The sequence below is a fragment of the Eptatretus burgeri genome, chromosome 6 (genome assembly GCF_056783735.1).
Source record: "Eptatretus burgeri isolate ZD-2024b chromosome 6, Ebu_testis_v1, whole genome shotgun sequence".
Classification (NCBI taxonomy): domain Eukaryota; kingdom Metazoa; phylum Chordata; class Myxini; order Myxiniformes; family Myxinidae; genus Eptatretus; species Eptatretus burgeri.
In genome coordinates, this window is record NC_140966.1 from 48058888 (window position 1) to 48079687 (window position 20800).

The 20800-nt window shown below is 42.4% G+C and overlaps 1 protein-coding gene across 3 annotated transcripts; it reads right to left on the bottom strand.

Annotated features, from left to right (window-relative positions):
* Positions 1-477: 477 nt before the first annotated feature.
* On the bottom strand, positions 478-20270 carry LOC147024714 (beta-1,3-galactosyltransferase 2-like). 3 transcript variants are annotated; one of them, XM_085884913.1, is made up of 4 exons: positions 20137-20270; positions 19490-19640; positions 6196-6869; positions 478-2624 (listed from the first exon to the last, which is right to left on the bottom strand). In XM_085884913.1, exons 2-4 carry the CDS (start codon positions 19493-19495, stop codon positions 2135-2137), a joined length of 1170 nt encoding a protein of 389 aa, XP_085741039.1. In that variant the 5' UTR covers positions 19496-19640; positions 20137-20270; the 3' UTR covers positions 478-2134. The 3 variants fall into 3 exon arrangements, with proteins under 3 accessions (XP_085741039.1, XP_085741040.1, XP_085741041.1); XM_085884914.1 differs by lacking the exon at positions 19490-19640 and having other exon boundaries at positions 20137-20235; XM_085884915.1 differs by lacking the exons at positions 19490-19640; positions 20137-20270 and adding an exon at positions 19395-19466.
* Between the last annotated feature and the right edge of the window lie 530 nt (positions 20271-20800).

The window sequence follows — 20800 nt, forward strand, 5'->3', positions numbered from 1 at the left end:
CTGAATTCTGTGGGAATTATTCTGTTCATAAGGACAGCTTTGCTCGTTATCAAAATTACAGAGCAGTGACAAAGTACAAAAAAACTTATCAAATGTATTTGAAAACTCATGAAGAGCAAGCATGAAAGCATGGTTGGACAGTGTATGCCAAAAACAGAAAAAACACGATCAGATATAGAAACGTAAATAATTCCTTCAAGTTTTATCCTTGCAGACCTTGCGTAGAGATACCACGACTGGACTTGCATTTGACATTGTTAAAATTCTGATGGAATGAAACTAAATAAACACATTGCATAGTTTTGTTGCCTTTGACGTGGCACCAAGCCAAATATATATCCAGTTTCGAATGAAAGACAAGACCAAAGATCTTAGAGGTTACCATGATATCATCAAACTCCACAAAAAACAACTCCATTGTAGAGGATGTTTAAAAAGAAAGTACAGCAGAAACTTAACACCTCTTGCACAAAAAGATAAATCTATCAGAGAAAATTTTTTTATTGTCAAATACAAGAAACATATCAGAGATAACAGAAGATTTGATTTCGAAAATTATTTTAACAGTTGCAGCAATTGTATTGCAATGTGGAACTTTTCAAATGACATAATCCATCCAAAAATTATTTGTGAGCATGCAGAGAAACCCCGAGAAACAGCGGCCATTGAGGCATGGTAAAATATATTGTGCATGAGGTAGGATTGTTCGGTAAAATGGCTTACAAAACTTCTATAATAATTCGAAAAAAGATTGGAAAAGTACCTGAGAGAAAGGGGTGTGCTTCTGCACAAAAAAAAGAGTTGGAGAACTTTCTCAACTCGCCGACAGGAATGAGATCTTACAGCTGACCATATTGCAGACTTCCGATGCCGTGGACTCGTGCTAGGCCTGAATAATTGTGAAAGGGCATGTGCTACTCAAACTCTTGACCAATGCGGCCAATGAGTGGACATTTAACTTTGCTTGCTGTGAAGATAGCAGGCTTGGTGATTTATTTAATGGACTTCTGAAATTGGAAAAATGATGCTGTATGTCATTACCAACAAAGTAATGGTGACCAACTATTCGACAAAGGACATCTTGACGACATGAAAATACATAGTTTGCGCAAGCTATTATTTACGTGTAATGTACCAGCAATGGGAAGATCATATCTGGGGCTTGTAAATGCACAGGGTAAGTTTAAAATCAAATTATAAAATCATCACACTATTCATCAAGTTGTGTGGGGAGGTGAGGTTGGAGTTGGAGATGCGAGGGCTGTTATAAATATATTGTTTGTTTGGTTCCAGGTCCACAAGAGAAATTATACTAAATGGGAGGAAATCGACAAGTCTCATCCACGGATATTTCTCAAATTTTCCGTCAGTTTGATTTGCATCCAGGAACACAAGAATTATGGTGAACCATTTCAAAATTGCCAATCTTTTGTTTAAATGCTAAAAATTATGTTGAGACGATTTGACAAACAAATCTCGTCATCGCCACTGGAGGTTAAAAGTGCCCATGAAAGCATAAAGCAAGTCACTGAAAACACACACACACAGAGCATCAACAAAAGTCCTCATTTGTGTTCATACATCATTTTTCAAAAGTCCCTTATTGCTGAAAGCGCGACCCCTTTCTTTGTAGGCAATGGTGGACGCATCCACATATGTTTCGAAACACTCACCGCAGTTCCTCAGCCTGAATAACATGGATAGCCTCTGAAATTTTAGCCTTCAGCTCTTCCATCGCATGGTCATTGTTTGCAGAGAACGTGGTTTTGAGTTTTCCCCACAGATCAAAATCTGGAGTGGTGGAGTTGGGAGAACGAAGTTGCCTAAACAGCGAGAAGTGATGCAATATTCAAAAACTGCACTGACTGCTTGGTTGCATCTTCTGAGTGTGCAATTGCACTTTCTTGCTGCTGCTGAGTGCAGTTGAACATCCATCTTATTTCTCCTCTTCAGTGAGCTTTTTGAAAAACTTCTGGAGAATAGCATGAATGCACCATTCAGGAGATTAAGATTAAGAAACAATTAAAACACAAGAATTTCACTCAGTGCATCATTATTTTGAAATACTCTGAAGTCACCCCTAAATATGACACGTTCTATCATGAAGCATCTGGTGGAACCGATACGACTAAACCTAAAATGACAAACATCGTTCTCCTAAGCTTCTCCTTACACCTTCCCAAAACGATAACAGTTGACGAGGTGAGACACCATGAGATGTGATAATCCGGCTGTAAACACAGGGCGTATATTGAACAAAGGTAATGTGGAAAAGTCCTTTCTTTGGAGGCCAATGTGGTTTTATACCCAATTTGTTAAGGCACAGACCCATGAAAACGTCTTCAATCTCAAGGTACGTAACATTTGGAGCGACTTGTAAAATCTTTGAGGCGAGGTCTGTTGAAAAAACATACGTTGTTCCAGAGCAGAATGGTGGGTACGTGTTTGAAGGATATACATCTTCCGAAACATACCACTTGCTTTTGATGTTGCGTATAGGACTGCAACCTTCCATGTAGAAACCCGTTAAATACTCCGAACGAAGAGGGAGGTCTGGTCGAAGGACAATTCGCACAAGGTTTTCTGGGTTTAAAAACATGTCACTGTCGACTTTGAGGGCGTAACTGTGTGGGAGGGAGGAGGATTAAAAGGGTGGAGAGGGGTGGTCAACAAGAGATAAATTCCATAATTATTGTTGTCATCATCACTACAAATATTAATCTATTATTTATTTATCAGTGCATCAAGCAGAACATTTGCAAAACAAAAAAGCTTCTCAGGAACCCCTCTGTACCGCCGAGATATCCGAATTGTATTATTTTTCACACACTATTGAAAACTTCCATATATCTGTCAGGGTTCGTAGGATAGCTGAGAAATGTGAAATTTTTCTCTCGGCCGTCAGTGAAGCATTCTTGAGGAGAAATATTCCCTCTCCTCCTCGATGGGATGCCAACACACTTTGTTTATTCCTGCATTGTCCAATAAATGATTAGCATTAAACGACACAAATATGTGACACGTGCTAGGGTCAAAATATTTTTGAAGTCTTTGGTATAACCCTGCCAGGACAGAAATCAAACTGCCAACCTACCAGACTCAGAGTGGATGCTCGAACGACCATACCACAGAGAATGGTTAAATATATATTCCTGATATGCAATTGACCAGGCTCGTTCACAAAAATTAGTCATGCTGCCTTATATAGGTCAGGTCAGGTCAGGTATGGGAGCATGTGCCAGAGCAGCACGTCGCTGCGTCCACTTTCCGCCGGTACTCTAAGTGCCTCCGTCTGGCCATCCTCCGGGCAGATGCCTGGCCCATCCCCACCTCCTTGATATGCCGATCAACCTGCTGCAACCACGAGGAACGTGGTCGGCCCATGCAACTGCATGCAACGACACGAGTGCAGCATTTCCACCAGCCTTGAGAAGTTCAGCATGGATGCCACAGATCCCTGGAGCTTTGCTCCGTTTCAACCGGTTCACCGCAGCCTGTGTTTCCACAAACGAAGGTGGACTACAGTTGATTGGAGGGTCAGCAACAGTTATTGTAACACCCCCTGATGTCCAACTCGACAACTGGTGGATCATCCTGGAACAACCGCTCAAAGTAACCGGTCCAGCAGGCCTTCACTTCCGACTACCACCCTCTGCTCTAACTGCAGTACACCGAGGGATGGGCTTGGATGCACGCAATGTGCGAATTTCCGTGTAAGCAGGATGAGAATCACTTGACCACAGGTGATGCTCTACCCCCTCACAGAGTCCTCGCACATAGGCCTCCTTGTCCACCCTTAGCGCACGTACAGTTTTACGCTTCAGCTCCCTGAACAGCTCAGCACTGCCATTCAGCCTGGCCCTGCGACTCTGGTGAATATTATCCAGTGTCCCTTGAGAGACAAAATTCTTCTTTGCCCTACGGTGAGTTCCAAGGCATCCACCGGCAATATCAAGGACGGTGGTCTTGAAAGCACTTCACAACTCTTCAGGACCTCCCAAAGCACCCAGACCCCCCAAATCTCCACTCAGCTTGTTCACAAACTCTTCAGCTACCCTCTCATCTTTGAGCTTGCCAATATCCAGCCTGGGCTGGGATGGTACCATTCTCCTGGATTTAAGGTGCAACTTCAGAGTTGCTACAACAAGCCTGTGGTCAGTATTGAGGAACTGAGCACTCCGGTAGACCCTGCATTTCTGGATCATCCTCCAGCGACCATCAACGAGGACATGGTCAATCTTCTTTGCCACACCACTAGCGTGGGAATACCAAGTCCAGCGATGAGCTTGTGTGCGCTGAAACCATGAACCAGCCACCCTAAGTCCATGACTTCCTGCAAAGTCAAGGAACTTGGTGCTATTCAGGTTCACATTCCTGACCCATCGCAACCAACACACATCTCATAACCACCCCTATCAGTTCCAGTTGATGCACTGAAATCCCCTAGGAATAGAAGTGTATCTCGTTTGGGGCAATGATCAACCACAGAATCGAGCGTGGCATAGAATACATCCGTCACGTTGAGATCAGTCGCCTCAGTCGGAGCATAAACAGAGACAAGAGAAATGACACCCAAGGAGTGACGAATCCTTAGTCTCATAATACGCTCGTTTACCGGTGTTACCTCGATTATCATTGGGGTCAGCTTATTGGACACAGCTACAGCAACTCCTTGAGTATGGTAACCATCAGAGCGACCAGACCAATAGTAGGTGTAACCACCCACCATTATCTCACCGCAATCCGGTCTGCGAACCTCAGAGAGAGCTGCAATACCAATGTCCAAACGCTTGAGCTCAGATGATAATAGAGACAGGTGATCATCCTCTCTTCGAGATAGGACATTCCAGGCACCCACCCGAAGGGACCGCCTCAGGTTAACCGAAGGAGACCGCCGTCTGGTGGACGACATCTCAGCACCACTCCGACACGCTCTCCCGCAATTTGACCCGGAAATGTTACCTTGTGGTTTCCTTCCTATCATCAAAGATTGGGGGTCCTGAAGGCTTTGCCCCAATCCCATTATCCGGTGAGTTGCCCTGCGAAGGGAAGCTGCACAGGAGGTACTCCCATGGAGTGGGTTTTCAGATTTATTTGCGTTTTGCGGAATGAAGGGTTTTACGGTGGCCGGAGTGCAAATCCTGTTACCAACCTCCTAATAAGAAGTAACCCAACTGCAGGAGGACGCCCGCAGACACAGTTGGGCACTAGATATGGATGGCCGTTGACTCACAAGGATCTCCTCCGCCCTTTGACAGGTTTTGTGTTTAATCCTGCTGGGTGTCCATATCCAAACACCCTCCTCACCAAAAAAACCTTGTGGGGGAGACGGTTTAGTCGCCGACAACCCGACCATAGAACAGGTTAGTACAAGTTTACATGATACCTGTGGCAAGTCACAGATCTGATCTGGCCTGACCTGACACATGTACCTTATATCCACAACCTTTTTCTTGCCTTATATACACCACCTTTTTCTTGCCAATGCAGATGTATCTCCTACAGGATTGAATTGTGAACCGATGGAATGTTACCACGTTATCAGAACAACACACACAATTTTAATTGAGATAGAGGGGTGAAAGTTTGGCAATAACTTAAAACCATTCCTGATGTTCCATTACTAGATTCTAAAAATGATGCATATATAAAGGATAATGGGAATCCACACAAGCATCACTCTCAATTAGGATCGTATGATTTGCGATTGCTTTGTGGGACACATCAACAACCAAGACCTTTTTTAGTTGTGACAATTCTGGAGCATCATCTGTAAATGTGGTCTCTGGCTCTGTGGTTATCATCAGCACATAGTCGATTCCCCATTCTTTGAGAGTTGGCCATGTGCCTTGAGACATATCAGGTAAAAGACCCCATTAATGTTGTAGGACCAGGAACTACGTGCCACAATGGATATTTCCATGTGGATTCTGACAAACAAGATGTGTTTGCCACACACCATCCTTCTGCTGCTGGGGGTCAACACAAGCAGAACCAGAGAGGGAGCCTGGACAATTACAATTCAAACAACATAAGCTTTTCTGACGAAGAATAAAAACGCAGATCCTGCTCTGCTCTACAGGATATGACTTATTACAGTGTTTCTTGCTGGTTGACACCATGTATCGTAACAGCAGCAGCAAGTAACAGATTGACAGAATAAAAAATTTGAGAAACAGAAAAATGGACCCTCACCTTGCCTGTGGACAGAAGTCAACCACCCACTGTAGACCCATCATTGTTTTAAGTGTCAGGTTCCTATATGTGTCCAAAAAATCCTGTTGCACAATATCTTGGTACTCCTTACTTTCCTTTTCAATTTCCTCCTGCACTTGGCTGCTTAATCTTCCAAGCAAGAATACACGCGTGATGTTTACCTCAAAGGCATTGCCTGAAATGTTAACCTGGACCCTGTGAACGCCGCCCCAAGTCTTCCGAATGACATTCCGAACTTCCCTTTCTTGGTTTCTCGAAAACACGAGCAAAATCAAAAAGGGGTTTTCGTTTTTGCACTTTTCTTTCTCATTAATGAGGTAGTCATGGTGAAACATAGACTGCACTGACTCAGCATCTGGAGAGTAAATATTCATGAAAAAGGATAATTGATTTTGATTGATAATTGGAATTTTGGATCGTTTCACAAAATCAAAGAGTCGCCATTGATGTAGCGCAAGTGTCACAGATGCCAGTGCCAACAGACCAAAACAAAACATGAGTGTTGCATTTTTTGGAATCCAGAAGATGTTCCTGCTATTCATGGTAGAACGTAATATCACTGTGGAAATTTGAAATACAAATGACTTTGGGTTTTTATATGTGTGGATGACTTTGGGTTCCAAGATGTTCAGAATCTTCTTGGTGTTCAGGTTCTAAAAGAGAACAGAAAAAGAGAGGTTTAGTATTTCACCATCATCATACCTCCAAACAAATGGTCACAAAGGAGTGTTCAAAAGGTTAAAAGGTATAATTATAGGAAGAAACATTGTACAATCACATGATCTTTCATTTATTGATGAACATTCGCAATGGGAATCTTATGTGTCAAACCAGCTGGCAGCTTAAATCAGTTAAATAATGGGTATGTTGTTGAAATATCATGTTCAAAAGCTGATGGGGCGCCTAAGTATTGTTACGGCGGTCATATCGGCCAATCGACCCAGACGCACCAAGCCGAATCGAGGGCCTATTTGCACCTTTACCTAATGTTGCTGAATTTGATTCGTCCAGGGACAATTGAGTGACATGCCAATTTGCTCTTCCCACCAAAGCCACTCAAAAGTGGCAACTTAGAGTGGTTTGTCAGAATCAGTGGGGGAGGGGTTTTGTCTCAGATGCTGATCGTCCCACCAAATCTCTCCATTGTGGTATATGTTAACCAATTGTGGTATATATTAATATATATTAACATGGTTTTACGATCATGGTGACTCAAGAATCTCAAATGAGACCCAGTTCATTCATGTGTGTATTCAGAGGGGAAGGTGGACAGGGAGCACTCAAACATTTTACATCCAAACTTATTCACAAATGTCAGAAATATGCACTCCCCAGTCCTAGTACTGATGGAAGGCCCTTAAATAACTCCTGTTTCAATGGGCCCACAAACACATCACATAAGATGGACCAGGAGAGAGATATGAGATGGAAAAAAATAAACAGGAGCTGGTGCAGTGAGGTTCTTTCTGTGCAACTGTGTCTCTCAGTCCAATCTGAGGAGCCATGCATGTATAGCACCAATGTGCAACCCACTGTAAGTGTTCTGGTGAGAGGTGAGAAACAATTGTGCCAGTACCCAGCTTGGCTCTCTGCGCAGCACATACTAGACCTTGCATCACACTGGATCCACAGAAACTCCTCAGACGACCACCACCCGAACAGACTGACCCCCCTCACCATTGTACGTGAGCGTTCTCGACATATGGGACACCCCGCCTTGTGACATTGCCCGCCCTGTCTGCCCCACAGCAATTTGTGGTGTAATCATAAATGTTAAGGGAATTCCCTCCCCTAAGCCTTGACTCATCCCACGTGTTCTAGGCACGGGTATGCCATGAACATCCTCCTGGTGCCTCTCGGGCTGCGTTTAGGTGTGGCTGGTATTTTGCTGAAAACCAAACTCCTCTTGGACCAGGAGAGAGAGAGAGAGAGAAAGAGATGAGATGTTGCAAGGCTGGATTCACAAAGCACATATATGACAGATTACAAAGGAAAGAAGAAGAAAAAGGGTTTCAAGGGGAAGCGGTTTTCCAAACAAACATTCGGGATGAAGGATGACAGCTTTCCATTGAAATATCGATGCATCATCCTTTATCACAATTAAATTCCCTCACTCTTTTGCTCAACATGTACCTCACTCAATGTGGGAATAACTATTTCCAAGCTCTGAAATATTAATCCCAAGAAGCCATTTCCACAACAATATGATAGATACAGAATGAGAACGGAGGCTGTAGTTTATGATGAGTAATTAATTTTCAAAATGTAATTACAGGTGAAGGATATTAGGAAAGTGGGCAATGATTAGGTGAGAGGAGAGATGAGCAAATAGGAATTCAAAGTACGTCTGAGGGAATATTCGTTGGGGGAAGAGTGAGTTAAAAGACAATGAGACCCAGAGAGTAACCTTCATCGCAGGAGAATCCAATGATTTTGACCACCAATGACATCATCGTTATCAGCCTATGTACCGCATGGGTAGTTCATGCCATAACCTGTTTCATGTTTTTTTTTTTTTCGTTGAGTGGTTTCGGAGAAAAACATTCAAAGTTTTTACTTTAATCCAATATGGCTGCCATACCATGTGTCCAATGACATCAGAGTTATCAACAACATATTCTCTTTGGGCAGTCCATCCAACATTTGAGGTTTCACATTGATTGAACAAGTGGTTGCAGAAAAAACATTTTTAAAGTGAAAATATATGGACACAGTCACAGACAAGGGCATTGCAATCATCTCACATCCCATTCAGGGGGAGACTAAATGACATGGGTTTTCTGGTTCCTGGTTGAGTCATTTCAGAGAAAACAGTCAGAAACGGATGGCTGCTTCGATCACTCCTGAAAATAGAATTTTAAAAAACATAGGGGCAATACCCCCTGAGTGCTCACCTGGTGGTGGCTGGATAAGATAACCAGGGAACCTCTGGAAAGCATAGATGACCCACAAAATATGTAACGGAAAAGAAAGTAAATACCGATGGATTTTATTTTTTAATGCCATGAACAAACTTTGTTCATCACAGGTGATTAAGGTTGTGGTCAAGTTTCATCGGAATTGCATGTGTAGTTTCTGAGAAGAAAGCAAATTCCTATTTTGGGGGCAACCCCCAAAGACCACCTTAGGACCTGATTATTTAATGCCATGAACAAACTTTGGTACATACAGGGTGATGAAGGTTGTGGTAAAGTTTAATCGAAATCCCATGTGTAGTTTCAGAGAATAAATTGTATGTACTGTATTTGTGGACGGGTGACCAGGGCTGGCGCCAGACTATTTTGCGCCCAAGACAAGGCCAGTTACTTGCATCCCCCCCAAAAAAATTGCCAACTTCGATTTTTCGTTTGCGGTACTGGGCTCCAGAAGGTCGTTTTTTATCAGCTAGAGCTCACTGGAAAAAAAACATATAAAAAAGTAAACAGTATTACAAAAAAAAAAAAACAGTATTGAAAGAATAGAATATATAGATAAAGAAAGAAACAGTATTATTAGTGTTGAAAACAAGAAACTGGTTATGAACTAACAATGAACTATAAACTATTATGAACAATGAAATATTATATTTTCCTTTTATTATGTTTTCTTTAAACAATAATTTGCATAAAACTGTGACCTTTAAAGGTCAGTAATGCGCTCCTCTGAGGTCTGCGCCCTAGCTGGCTGCCTAGTTGGCCTTATGGTAGCGCCGGCACTGTGGGTGACACGCCATCCCATGAGCTCCCCGGAATTAAATTCCAGTTAAGCAAACAAGAAAGAGCGATCAGAGTTTGCTGGCCCTTGCCAGGCCTTGTTTTGTGTGGTGTATTTTGTGTGGCAAATAAATGGAAGGATGTACTAAATTAAGGGTTATTGATTACAAATGAAAGAATGCAAATTAGAGGTCTTGGGGTTCTAAAGGGTCTTATTTGTCTTTTGAGTTCTCGGGGCCTTTTTGGGTCTTCGGGTTGTTTGGGTCTTATGGGTCCTCTGGGTCTTATGGGTCCTCCTGGTCTTTTGGGTCTTTTGTGTCTTCGTGGTCTTGGAGCTGTAAATGGTGGAAAGTGTTTTAAGTCTTTAAGGGTCTTTGGGTTCTTAAGGGTCTAATATAATTCATACATAATCACGTTTTGTGCGGACAAACAAACAAAAATACAAATGGACCTGAATGCAACACCCTCTCCTCTCTCGATCGTAATAACCCTGGTTTGAAGCAAAAATGTGCCCACTGCCGATGTGCATAGGCTAGATGTCCACATTGAAATGAAACAAATTTGAAGCCTTATTGCTTTTTATACAAAAAAAATTGAGAATGTTTAAAGTTGGAAAGTTACCACACCAAAAGGCCAGAGTGTTTGAGTGGTGAGATAAGGAACGCTATTAAGGAGAAGCAGAAGTCATTTATTAGGTTTAAAATAACAGGACTGGAGTTAGATTTATATCACCATCGAAGTAAACAGAGGCAAGTGAAGAAAATAACTCGGCAAGCCAAAATAGAGTACGAGAAGGACATGGTTAAGAATATTAAACATAACAAGTCTGAAGACGACGATGGTTCACGAGCGGTATTTGACGATGTAGATTGTTTAAGAAGTCAAGGATGATACAATGTGATAATGTTTGACCAAGTTATAAAAATGATCAACATGATGTGGTATGAGTGACAGGTTATTAGCTGCAAAATGTCGAAAACCCAGTTTCGTTCAACAACTTTAAAAATTTGACCTTTGCATAACCTTTAAAGGTCACAAAACAATGTTGTGGACATTAAAATAAGGAAACAGGATACGTGCTATAGCTTATTGGAGTTAGTTCGTCGAAGAAGGTCGAAAACCCGGTTCGATTCCAACAACTTTGAAAATTTGACCTTTGTGACCTATAAAGGTCAAAGGTCAAGGATTATGACCTTTGGTGCAAAACTTCCTCTGGAACATTCCAGGAACAATATAACGTCATATAGGCTATATGGGCCTGTTGTTGGCTTAGTGGTTAGGGTGGCGGCTTGGAATCCCAGGGTCCTGAGTTCAAGCCCCGTTGGCTGCTGAATTAACACCAGGGGGTTGACTCAGCCTGTCATCCTTCCGAGGGCGGCGAAATGAGTGCCAGTGTACTGGTCCCGGTGTATGCCCCGGTTAGAATAGGTGCACCATATCCCTGTGTGTCGTAAGAGGCGACCAGGGTTGGCGTCAGGAAGGGCATCCGGCCATAAAACATTGCCTCAAGAAAAAGCCAAACCCCTGCACAGCAGGGAAAAATGGCTGTAAAAACGGTCATGTATATATATATATATATATATATATATATATATATATATATATATATATATATATATATATATATATATATATATATATATAGGCTATATGGCATTTCGCACTCATCGGATTATCCATACTTTGATGAAATCAGCGTAAAAACAAACTTGAAGGGGCGCCATGGGCAAGGTGTTCAAGATAGAGAAAAATGGTTTCATGGCTTTAGGTGGGGAATGACCTCAAGATTATGCATAAAAAATATTGTCATCCCAGCTCTCAAAGTTTGGGCGGTCGGATGATTTTTATGTCAAAATTCGAAATTTTCTCAGTTCGTGACCTTGTGACCTTGACCTTGGGATGAAAATGAAAAATCGAGCTCCGTGGGGCTATGGAGGTGCCATTGGGCTAACCAAATACCAAAATCACTGCCAGATTCGACAAACCCTCGGAGAAGATGGATTTTATGTCAAAATCACATTTTTCTAAGTTTGTGACCTCGTGACCTTGACTTTGGGACGAAAATGAAAAATCGAGCTCCATGGGGCTATGCAGGTGCCATTGGGCTAACCAAATACCAAAACCTCTGCCAGATTCGACAAACCCCTCGGAGAAGATGCAAATTGAAATCGGCTACCCCCTAAAAACACAATTCGCAATTTTCTAAGTTTGTGACCTTATGGCCTTGACCTTGGGACGAAAATGAAAAATCGAGCTCTGTGTGGCTATGCAGGTGCCATTGGGCTAACCAAATACCGAAACCCCTACAAGATTTGACAAACCCCTCGGAGCAGAAATTTTTTTATGTCAAAATTCGCAATTTTCTAAGTTTCTGACCTTGTGACCTTGACCTTGGGACGAAATGAAAAATCGAGCTCCGTGGGGCTATGCAGGTGCCATTGGGCTAACCAAATACCAAAACCCCTGTCAGATTTGACAAACCCCCTAGTAGTGGGGCAACTTAGCATAACAATTGTGCATTTTATGAGGAAAGCACCAAATTTGGCACACCAGTAGCCCATCATATTATGAACAGATTTGGATATTGGGCCATCTCAAAATTTTTGATGGCAATGGAAAATGGCTGCCACAGCCATCAGCGGCTGAATTTGAGATGGCCCAATATCCAAATCTGTTCATAATATGATTGCCTACTAGTGTGCCAAATTTGGTGCTTTCCTCACAAAATGCACAATTGTTATGCTATATTTAGCTAAGTTTCCCCACTATAGGAGAAGATGCAAATTGAAATCGGCTACCCCCTAAAAACACATGTTTTTTGGGCGTGGCTCCGCCCATAATGGGCGCTGCAAGCCCATTTTCAGGAAAACACAACTCGATCATAATATAAACCTCCCACCAAAATTTTGTCAGGATCAGATCAAAACCTACGGAGCTATGCTCGGGACAGACAGACAGACAGACAGACAGACAGACAGACAGACATACAGACACACAACAATAACGAATATAGTGGTCACTTATTTTTTTCATGAAAATATTTTTTCGTGAACCAATAGCAAGGCTTTCTTTAAGTATATCAGGGGGGAAAGAACAGGTTAGGACCAGTGTGGGCCCATTGAGGAATAGCACTGGGAGAGTGGTTGGTGATGAAAGTGAAGTGGCAGGCTTAATAAACAGGTATTTTTCTTCAACTTTCACACAAGAACAGTCAGGAGAATTGCCAATCACTGAGAGTATTTATCAAGGAGGTGAGAAAGGGCTTTCACGAAAGATCCAGGTTGGAGTGGAGGAAGTTAAGGAACAGCGAGGAAATCTAAGAGAAGATAAGGCTGAGTCCAGATAATATGCACCTGAGAGTATTGACGGAAGTGGCTGAGCAGGTAAGAGAGATATTAAAGAGCAGCTTTTGGGTCGCTGATGACTTTGCGTGATTCGAAGGTTGTAAGCACATTAATAATTGTTGGGCAATTATTTTCTTACATTTGAAACTCAAAATATGCTGAAATTAACTTTTAAGTCAAAACTTTTGTCAGTGATAGAAAAACAGTCCGGAAGTTACCGAAGATTCTATGATGTCACGTTCTCCGAAAACTTCATGAACATTCGGAAACAGCGTGTAAACAATGGCGAGATGCAAATCAGAGAGTGATTTCAGTGGCGATGAAATGGAGTGTTTTCATTCCGATATTGCCGAGGACGAGTCGGAGGATGATTGGAATTTATACCATGGAGTTTCTAGCCCTGAGTCATATAAATTTGAGCCACTTGCAAGTGCCAGAAAACGGCCTATTTCGTGTACAAGTGGCAGGACTGACTGCCAGCTCAGGGAGGACGGGAACCTCCCGTGGAGCAGAAGGGCGAAAGCTCGCTTGATCATGATTTTCAGTACGAATACAAACCGTGAAAGCGTGGCCTCGCGATCCTTTTGATTTTTTGGGTTTTAAGCAAGAGGTGTCAGAAAAGTTACCACAGGGATAACTGGCTTGTGGTGGCCAAGCGTCAATAGCGACGTCGCTTTTTGATCCTTCGATGTCGGCTCTTCCTATCATTGCGAAGCAGAAATCGCCAAGCGTTGGATTGTTCACCCACTAACAGGGAATGTGAGCTCGCAAGAATAAGGTAAGTTTGGTGCAATTTGAGCTTTTATTCGTCGAGTTATGAATGCTTCAAGTTGAGGGCACCTGGCGCGTATGGCCGCGGGCGCCTTGGCTAGATCTAGGCCGCGGCGCTTTTTCCACAAAGATGAGGTTTAAAAATCATTTTTCATCCCAATAAAGGTGATCAGCACATGCCTGACTTGTTATACTGTTGGATTATGTAAAGATTGTTCGTGAATGGCTGAATATTACGGTTTTATGACTTTGACAAAATAATTTTAAATAATGCCATGAATTCCTGTGGTGAATTGAGATTTTTGCTTCGATCGACGTTGCGAGTTCGTTTTAAAGTCAATTCAAATTCTGTTTTCGGTTTTTGCAGTCGCTCAGGGTGCTTAACACTCGGTAGTTGTGAAGCTTGTAAAATTCCGATATTTTATGAGGTTTATGTTCGATGGCGCGCAGGGCCTAGGGCGCCTTGACTAGATATTAGGCCGCAATGCTTTTTCCACAAAGATATTGTTTAAAAGTTTAAAAGGCAGGGAAAATTCGCCCGTTTTGTTTGTACAAATCTTATCCACTGCCAGCGAATGTTTGATTCCTTCGGGAATCGGTGGGAGCGATTACCCGTTTTCCGGCCATTTTTGCAAAACATGGCGACACGTACGAGGCATGATGTACAAATATCCGAATAACTTTGTTCCACAATCATTCAAAATAAAAAAAGGATAATATAGACAGTTGCAAGCTCAAAAAAAGCGAAAGAACGGCCCGCTCAACTGGGCACTTCTTCAATGAAAGAGTGAGCGTCCGCTTTGTTTTGGAGAACGTGACGTCACCATCCATATATGGCACGCGGCTGTTTTTTTCAACAGCCTCGAGAAATAACAACTTCAGAGTTAAATTTCATTAATTTTCCCAATAGTTAGGCAACCACAATAGTTTGCATCGAACTATTTAATGTACATATAATCATATTGATAAATTTTCAGAACATGTTTGATGACCCGCAACCTGCTCTTTAATGAGCGTGTGAATGGCTGCACGGAGGACGCGAGGGGTTAGTCACTGATGCGTTTGTTATGATGAGAGTGTGATTTAATATGGTTGAATGATGCATGGAATCATGGGTGTGGATATGGAAGGGCATGTTTGTAAGGATGAGCGATTGATGATCGCTGGTTCTTCATGAGGTTCGTGTACTTTGCGCGCTCGAGAAATCATCACACGATGCGCTTGCACCTGTTACGTGTGGGACGATGCCACATTTACAGCCTGCCTTTGTCTTCCTGGTAAACTGGGGGAGGCAAAGGCAGGATAAGAGTTGTGAAATGTGCTACGGGCCGTGAAGATGGGAGGGTGCTCCTTTCAACGAGGCGTTGTCACGTCATTGAGGTTGTTGTCTCATGTGTGGCAAAGTCCTGAACATTGGTCATGGTGTGGGAGATGAGGAATGCTTGTCACCCTCATCCTCACTCCATAATTCACGAGTGCAAAATATGATGCGGAGAAATGCTGTAACAGCCTTCACCGCCCCCGCGGAGGATTTGTCAGTGTGCAGGACGAGCGACATGTATGATCTCGAGACCTACGTGAGCGACTCGTTGCGTCCCCGTGGAGAATCCGGGATAGCCCCAAATGTTGTAATATTGTTGCGAATTTGGAAGCTTACTGCACACAACAGCCAGGTCCTATAGATAAGCTATATAGGTAAGTATGTGTATCTAGTTAGGGTCCCGTCCTATGTTTAATGGGTGATTAATTGTACGTGCACTGCGAGTTATTTTCATAGTTAGGATTGAAATTACCAACAACCACAACAACGACACCTGCCCTTGCTTCCATCCATCGTCATCCACCGGCACCATTGCATGCGTGCGTGTCAGCACGTACGTGGGCGGAGTCCAGTGTGCTAGGCGGGGTTTCTCTGGATGTTGGTGTGCTGGCTTCGCCCAAAATATGGGCACAAGTGTTACGCTCTGACTTTACCCCAAATATGGGCACAAGCGTTTCGTTCTGGCTTGGCTCCAAATATGGCCATAGAGCGTTCTCTCTGCCCAATGAGGGAGTGCGAGCGGGGGATAAGAGAAGCGCGCTTGGGCCAAGTAGTTGTTGTTCAGAGAGAGTTGTCGGAGGAATTGTCTTCTGGTCTTCGGTCTTCGGATGTCTGGTGGTCTTCTGAAGCCAGTCGTCACCTTCCTGGGGTCCCGCCAACAGAGCGTCTTCTCTTGTGGCCATTGACATGCGAGCCTGTCCCACGAGGATCGCCTTCCTGGGCTTGGAGTGCCATTGTGTGGCGGGTTCGAGTCCTGCCACACCGGATCGTCGAAGACCGCACGAGGCACGTCACGGCAGTGATGATTCGCAATCACTGCCGTGACGTGCCTTGACCGTGACGACTAGACTTTAAGAAGGCATTTGATAAGGTACCACATCGGAGGTTGTAAGCCAAAGTGAGGGCTTGTGGAGTGGCTGGTCAGGTAGCTAATTGGATTGCAAACTGGTTTTGTGACAGGAAGCAAAGAGTGGCTGTGAGTGGGAGGATGCCTTGCTGGGAGGATGGAAGTAGTGTGGTACCTCAGGGATCAGTACTCGAACCATTACTATTCATTATTTACGTCAACGATTTGGATAGTGGGGTGAAGAGTAAGCTTTCCAAATTTGCAGATGACACAAAGCTTGGAGTCAAATTTACGTCAACGACACAAATCCTCATGAACTTTAATCTTACTCAACAATGGTCTTGACCTATCCTGGGAAAACAAGTCTGGACGAATGAAAAATTGAATCCTGTTGTCCAAAATTTCCACAACCCTATCATACCATGAACTAAAATCATTTTTAAATAACCTAAACTTTTTACACATTTTACTAGCAAATTCAGAAACAGAATCAACTAGAAGGGCACTCGGTAGAGCGCATACCTCCGCCACATAATGCCAGATCCACGAGAATATATCGGGTCCAATACATTTTTGAAATATAATTCTCTGTCTCTGTCTCTGTCTCTCTCCTCCCCCATTAGCTTTCCCGTCAGTGAAGCAACTGGTTGTATTGGCTCGTAATAAATTAAACTACAGATATTAATAGCAATGTATGTGACCTAATAGAGTGTTCAGATGACATGGTCATGTGGGCCATAATCGTCGCATGTTCAGTTAATGGTGGTATTTTCAAAAGATGCTACGTGACATGGTCATGTGGGCCACAATAGCAGTGGGCCACAATAGTAGCATGTTCAGTTATAAATCACGGTATTTTTCTTCAGAATGAGTGTGTGAGCCAAGACGATGCAATCGATGAGTGCCGTTTCAGTTACCTCCACCGCTGAGGGTGAAGGAGGTTATGTTTTCACCTGTGCTTGACTGTCTGTTTGTTTGTTTGTCGGATATCGCAAAAAATTGTCCGGATGAAATTTGGTGGGCAGGTTGTGTGTCAGACAATGACCAACCAATGAGATTTCGGTGAAGATCCGGATCCGACTATTATAAATTTTTTTACGTGATTCTTTACCATTGAGAGATCGGGATAAACTAATAAATGGCACGATATCTCAAAAAGTTGTGGGCGGATTTGGATGAAATTTGGTTTCCCGGTTGAGTGTGTGACGAGGAAGAAATGTTTCCATTTTGGGGAATATCCGAATCCGGATCTGGACACGAGATTTATTTAATCTTTATTTCAAGGGAATTTTCACCGTTTGAGAGATCGGGCCGAAAACGATATAGAGCATAACATTTCAAAAACTTATTAGGTCAGATACGTCTCGTGGATCAGGTGTTGCGTAGCCGAGGTATGCGCAATACCGAGTGCCCTTGCAAAATCGAAGATTACTTCCGAAATAGAATATTTTTCAAGTAAATTGCTCAGTCGATTTTGTTGTTCTGTCTATTTGTCTGTCTGTCTGTCTGTCTTTGTCACCTACAAGTCACAGTTTTAAACCGATCTTCACAAAGCTTCACCACATGGTAGAGTTTGTCACAAGGAAGAAGCCTATTGTTTTTGAGGTCAAAAGGTCAACATAAGCCAAAGGGCAACGACTTCGATGGGGTTTCTAACATCCTCAATTTTCATCCGATTGACTTGAAATTTGAAGAGGATTTATATTTCAAGTCAATGAATTCAATTAGCCAATTATTTTTTGAGGTCAACATAGACCAAAAGGTCAACAACTTGGGTGAGATTTCTAAATTCCTCAATTTTCATCTGACTGACTTGAAATTTGAAAAAGATTTCTATTCCATGTCAATGAATTCAACCAGCCAATTATTTTTAAGGTTTTGCAAGTATCATGTTCTGAATGATGTCTTCTTGTTTGTTACTGGCAAAATCAAACATTTTTCCAAGTATATTGGTCAGTCGATTTTGTTATTCTGTCTGTTTGTTTGTCTTTCTGTCTGTTTGTCACCTACAGGTCACAATTCTAAACTGATGAAACTTTACCAAGTTGCAGAGGTAGTCTCAACTGAGAAGCCTGTTGATTTTGAGGTCGAAGGTCATCTTGAGGTCAAAGGTCATCTTGAGGTCAAATTTCTGAAATCGTCAATTTTTATCCAATTGACTTGGAAATTCAACAGCAATTGCAAAGTACATTACTGAATTGGGAAACCAACTATTTTTGAGATCAAATGGTCAAAGGTAAACTCAAGGTCAAACTTCTAAAATCATCAATTTTCAACTGAAAAATCAACTTTCATCCAATTGACTTGAATATTAAACAGCAATTGCAAAGTACATCACTGAAATGAGAAAGCAACTATTTTTGTGGTCCAAAGGTCAAAGGTCAACTCATAGTAAAACTTCTAAAATCATCAAATTTCATCTGAAAAATCGTCAATTTTCATCTGATTGACCTGAACTTTGATTAGGTTGTGAATGTTAATCTTAGTGAAATGGACAATTTGATGTATCCATGGCAATCTTTGAAAGAGGGGGTGGATTTATCAAGTAGCATCATGCTCTGCATGACATCTTTTTCTTGTTTGATTGTTTGTGTGCAGGATATCTCAAAATGTTGTGGACAGATCCAGATGAAATTTTGTGCTCAGGTTGGGTGTGTGACAAGGACGAACCGATTAGATTTTGGTGAAGATCCAGATCCGCATCCAGCTACTGGAATTTTTTTAAGTGATTCTTCACTATTGAGAGATCAGGCAAAAAACGATATTTAGCATGATATTTCAAAAATGTATTGGGCCAGAAATGTTCTCGTGGATCAGGCATTACGTGGCAGAGGCATGTGCTCCAACGAGTGCCCTTCTAGTTTTGAATAGACATTGTATTTATCTCGATTTCTTTACATGGGATTACCAAGTGGCCTCGACAGGCCTCGGGATATGAACATTCGCCTCGAAGGTGTCAACCCTGGCTTTGAGTCCCAACACACCTATAAACTGCCATCCTGGTGCTTCACAGGCAGGGTGATTCATCAATGTGTGTGCTGTCCCTCGGATGGATGTTAAACTGGTTGGCACGTTTTACCAGCATTAGTTGGTGGACATTAGAGATCCCACGATGTCCTTCGCAAAGAGTCGGTGAGATATCACCGGCACCATGAACAAATTCCAAATTCCTGCCCAAACTGCCTCCACTTAGCTGAGCGTCGGGCCTGTCCAGTCACCTCTTGAAAGGCCTGGGCCAAAAAGAACAACGTGGGAACAATTATGGCCGTTAAAGAAAACGATCTTTACAGATTTCTTTGTATCCAATAACGTGTATGATAAGATCAAAATGAAAAGACGAGCTGATCACATCTTTATCGTGCGTTGACGTGTTGGAAGCTGATATTTAAACGGAACGGCAGAAACACAGCTGCCAGCACGAGAAGGTTGAGTGGGTGAGAGGTGTTTTTAAAAAAAAAAAACATTCGGTGTCACCTTCGAGCAGGTGAATTTCGGAACTTGGGACGAAATTGTCAGAGTTAAAGAACACAATAAATAAATAAATAAATAAATAAATAAATAAATAAATAAATAAATGCTCTGAGAGATGAAGAAAAAACAGTAAAAACTTACTGAGCCATTCATAAAACTTAAAAACTTAACGAAACATTCATAAACTTAAAAACTTACTGAAACATTCATAAAACTTAAAAACATTACGAACCATTCAGAAACTTGAAAACTTACCGAAACATTCACACGAGGCTCGGAAATGAACAAAACCCGCAACTGACGGCTCCAGGAAAATCAGAAGGAAATGAAATGCATTTCCGGATGTATATATTTATTTATTACGTCATGAACAAGGGTTACGATGGACGGTGACACCATGGTAACGGAGATAAGTACACGCTGGGTGGGCGTGGGGAAGTGCGTTGTCCAATCACCGAAAAGCATCATGAGACGCTCAATCAGAGAAAACTATGAGCTGTTCTTCACTTCCTGATGAGGTTGTGCAGAAATACCCATTAATTAATTATCTAATATTCAAAAACATCCCAGCCTTTGAAAGAGCAAGAACAGGATAGAGGGACACAACAGGGAGAGGGTGAAAGAGAAGTGTAAAGAGATGCAAGAAAAATGGGATGGACAAGAACAGCAACAAGGACACACACACACACACACACACACACACACACACACACACACACTGAATTTGAGGTTTAAGCATGTATTCTGAGTGGGGGATGATAATGATTTGAACCTGACCATCTTGACACTGAGCATTTAAAAAATGAAACTATGCAATTATGACAAACTCAAACGGCACTCGGGAGATCGCACACCTTCCCCCAGGCTGAACAATTTTTGTTTTGTAACTCTCTGGGTGGATTAAATTTGCATCGGGATC

Bases quoted from the DNA above. Each gene is read 5' to 3' on its own strand.
- LOC147024714 (XM_085884913.1), bottom strand. The intron at 2,625-6,195 runs GTGAGGGTCCAT...CCTCCCACACAG, and splicing joins GACTTCTGTCCACAGGCAAG to TTACGCCCTCAAAGTCGACA.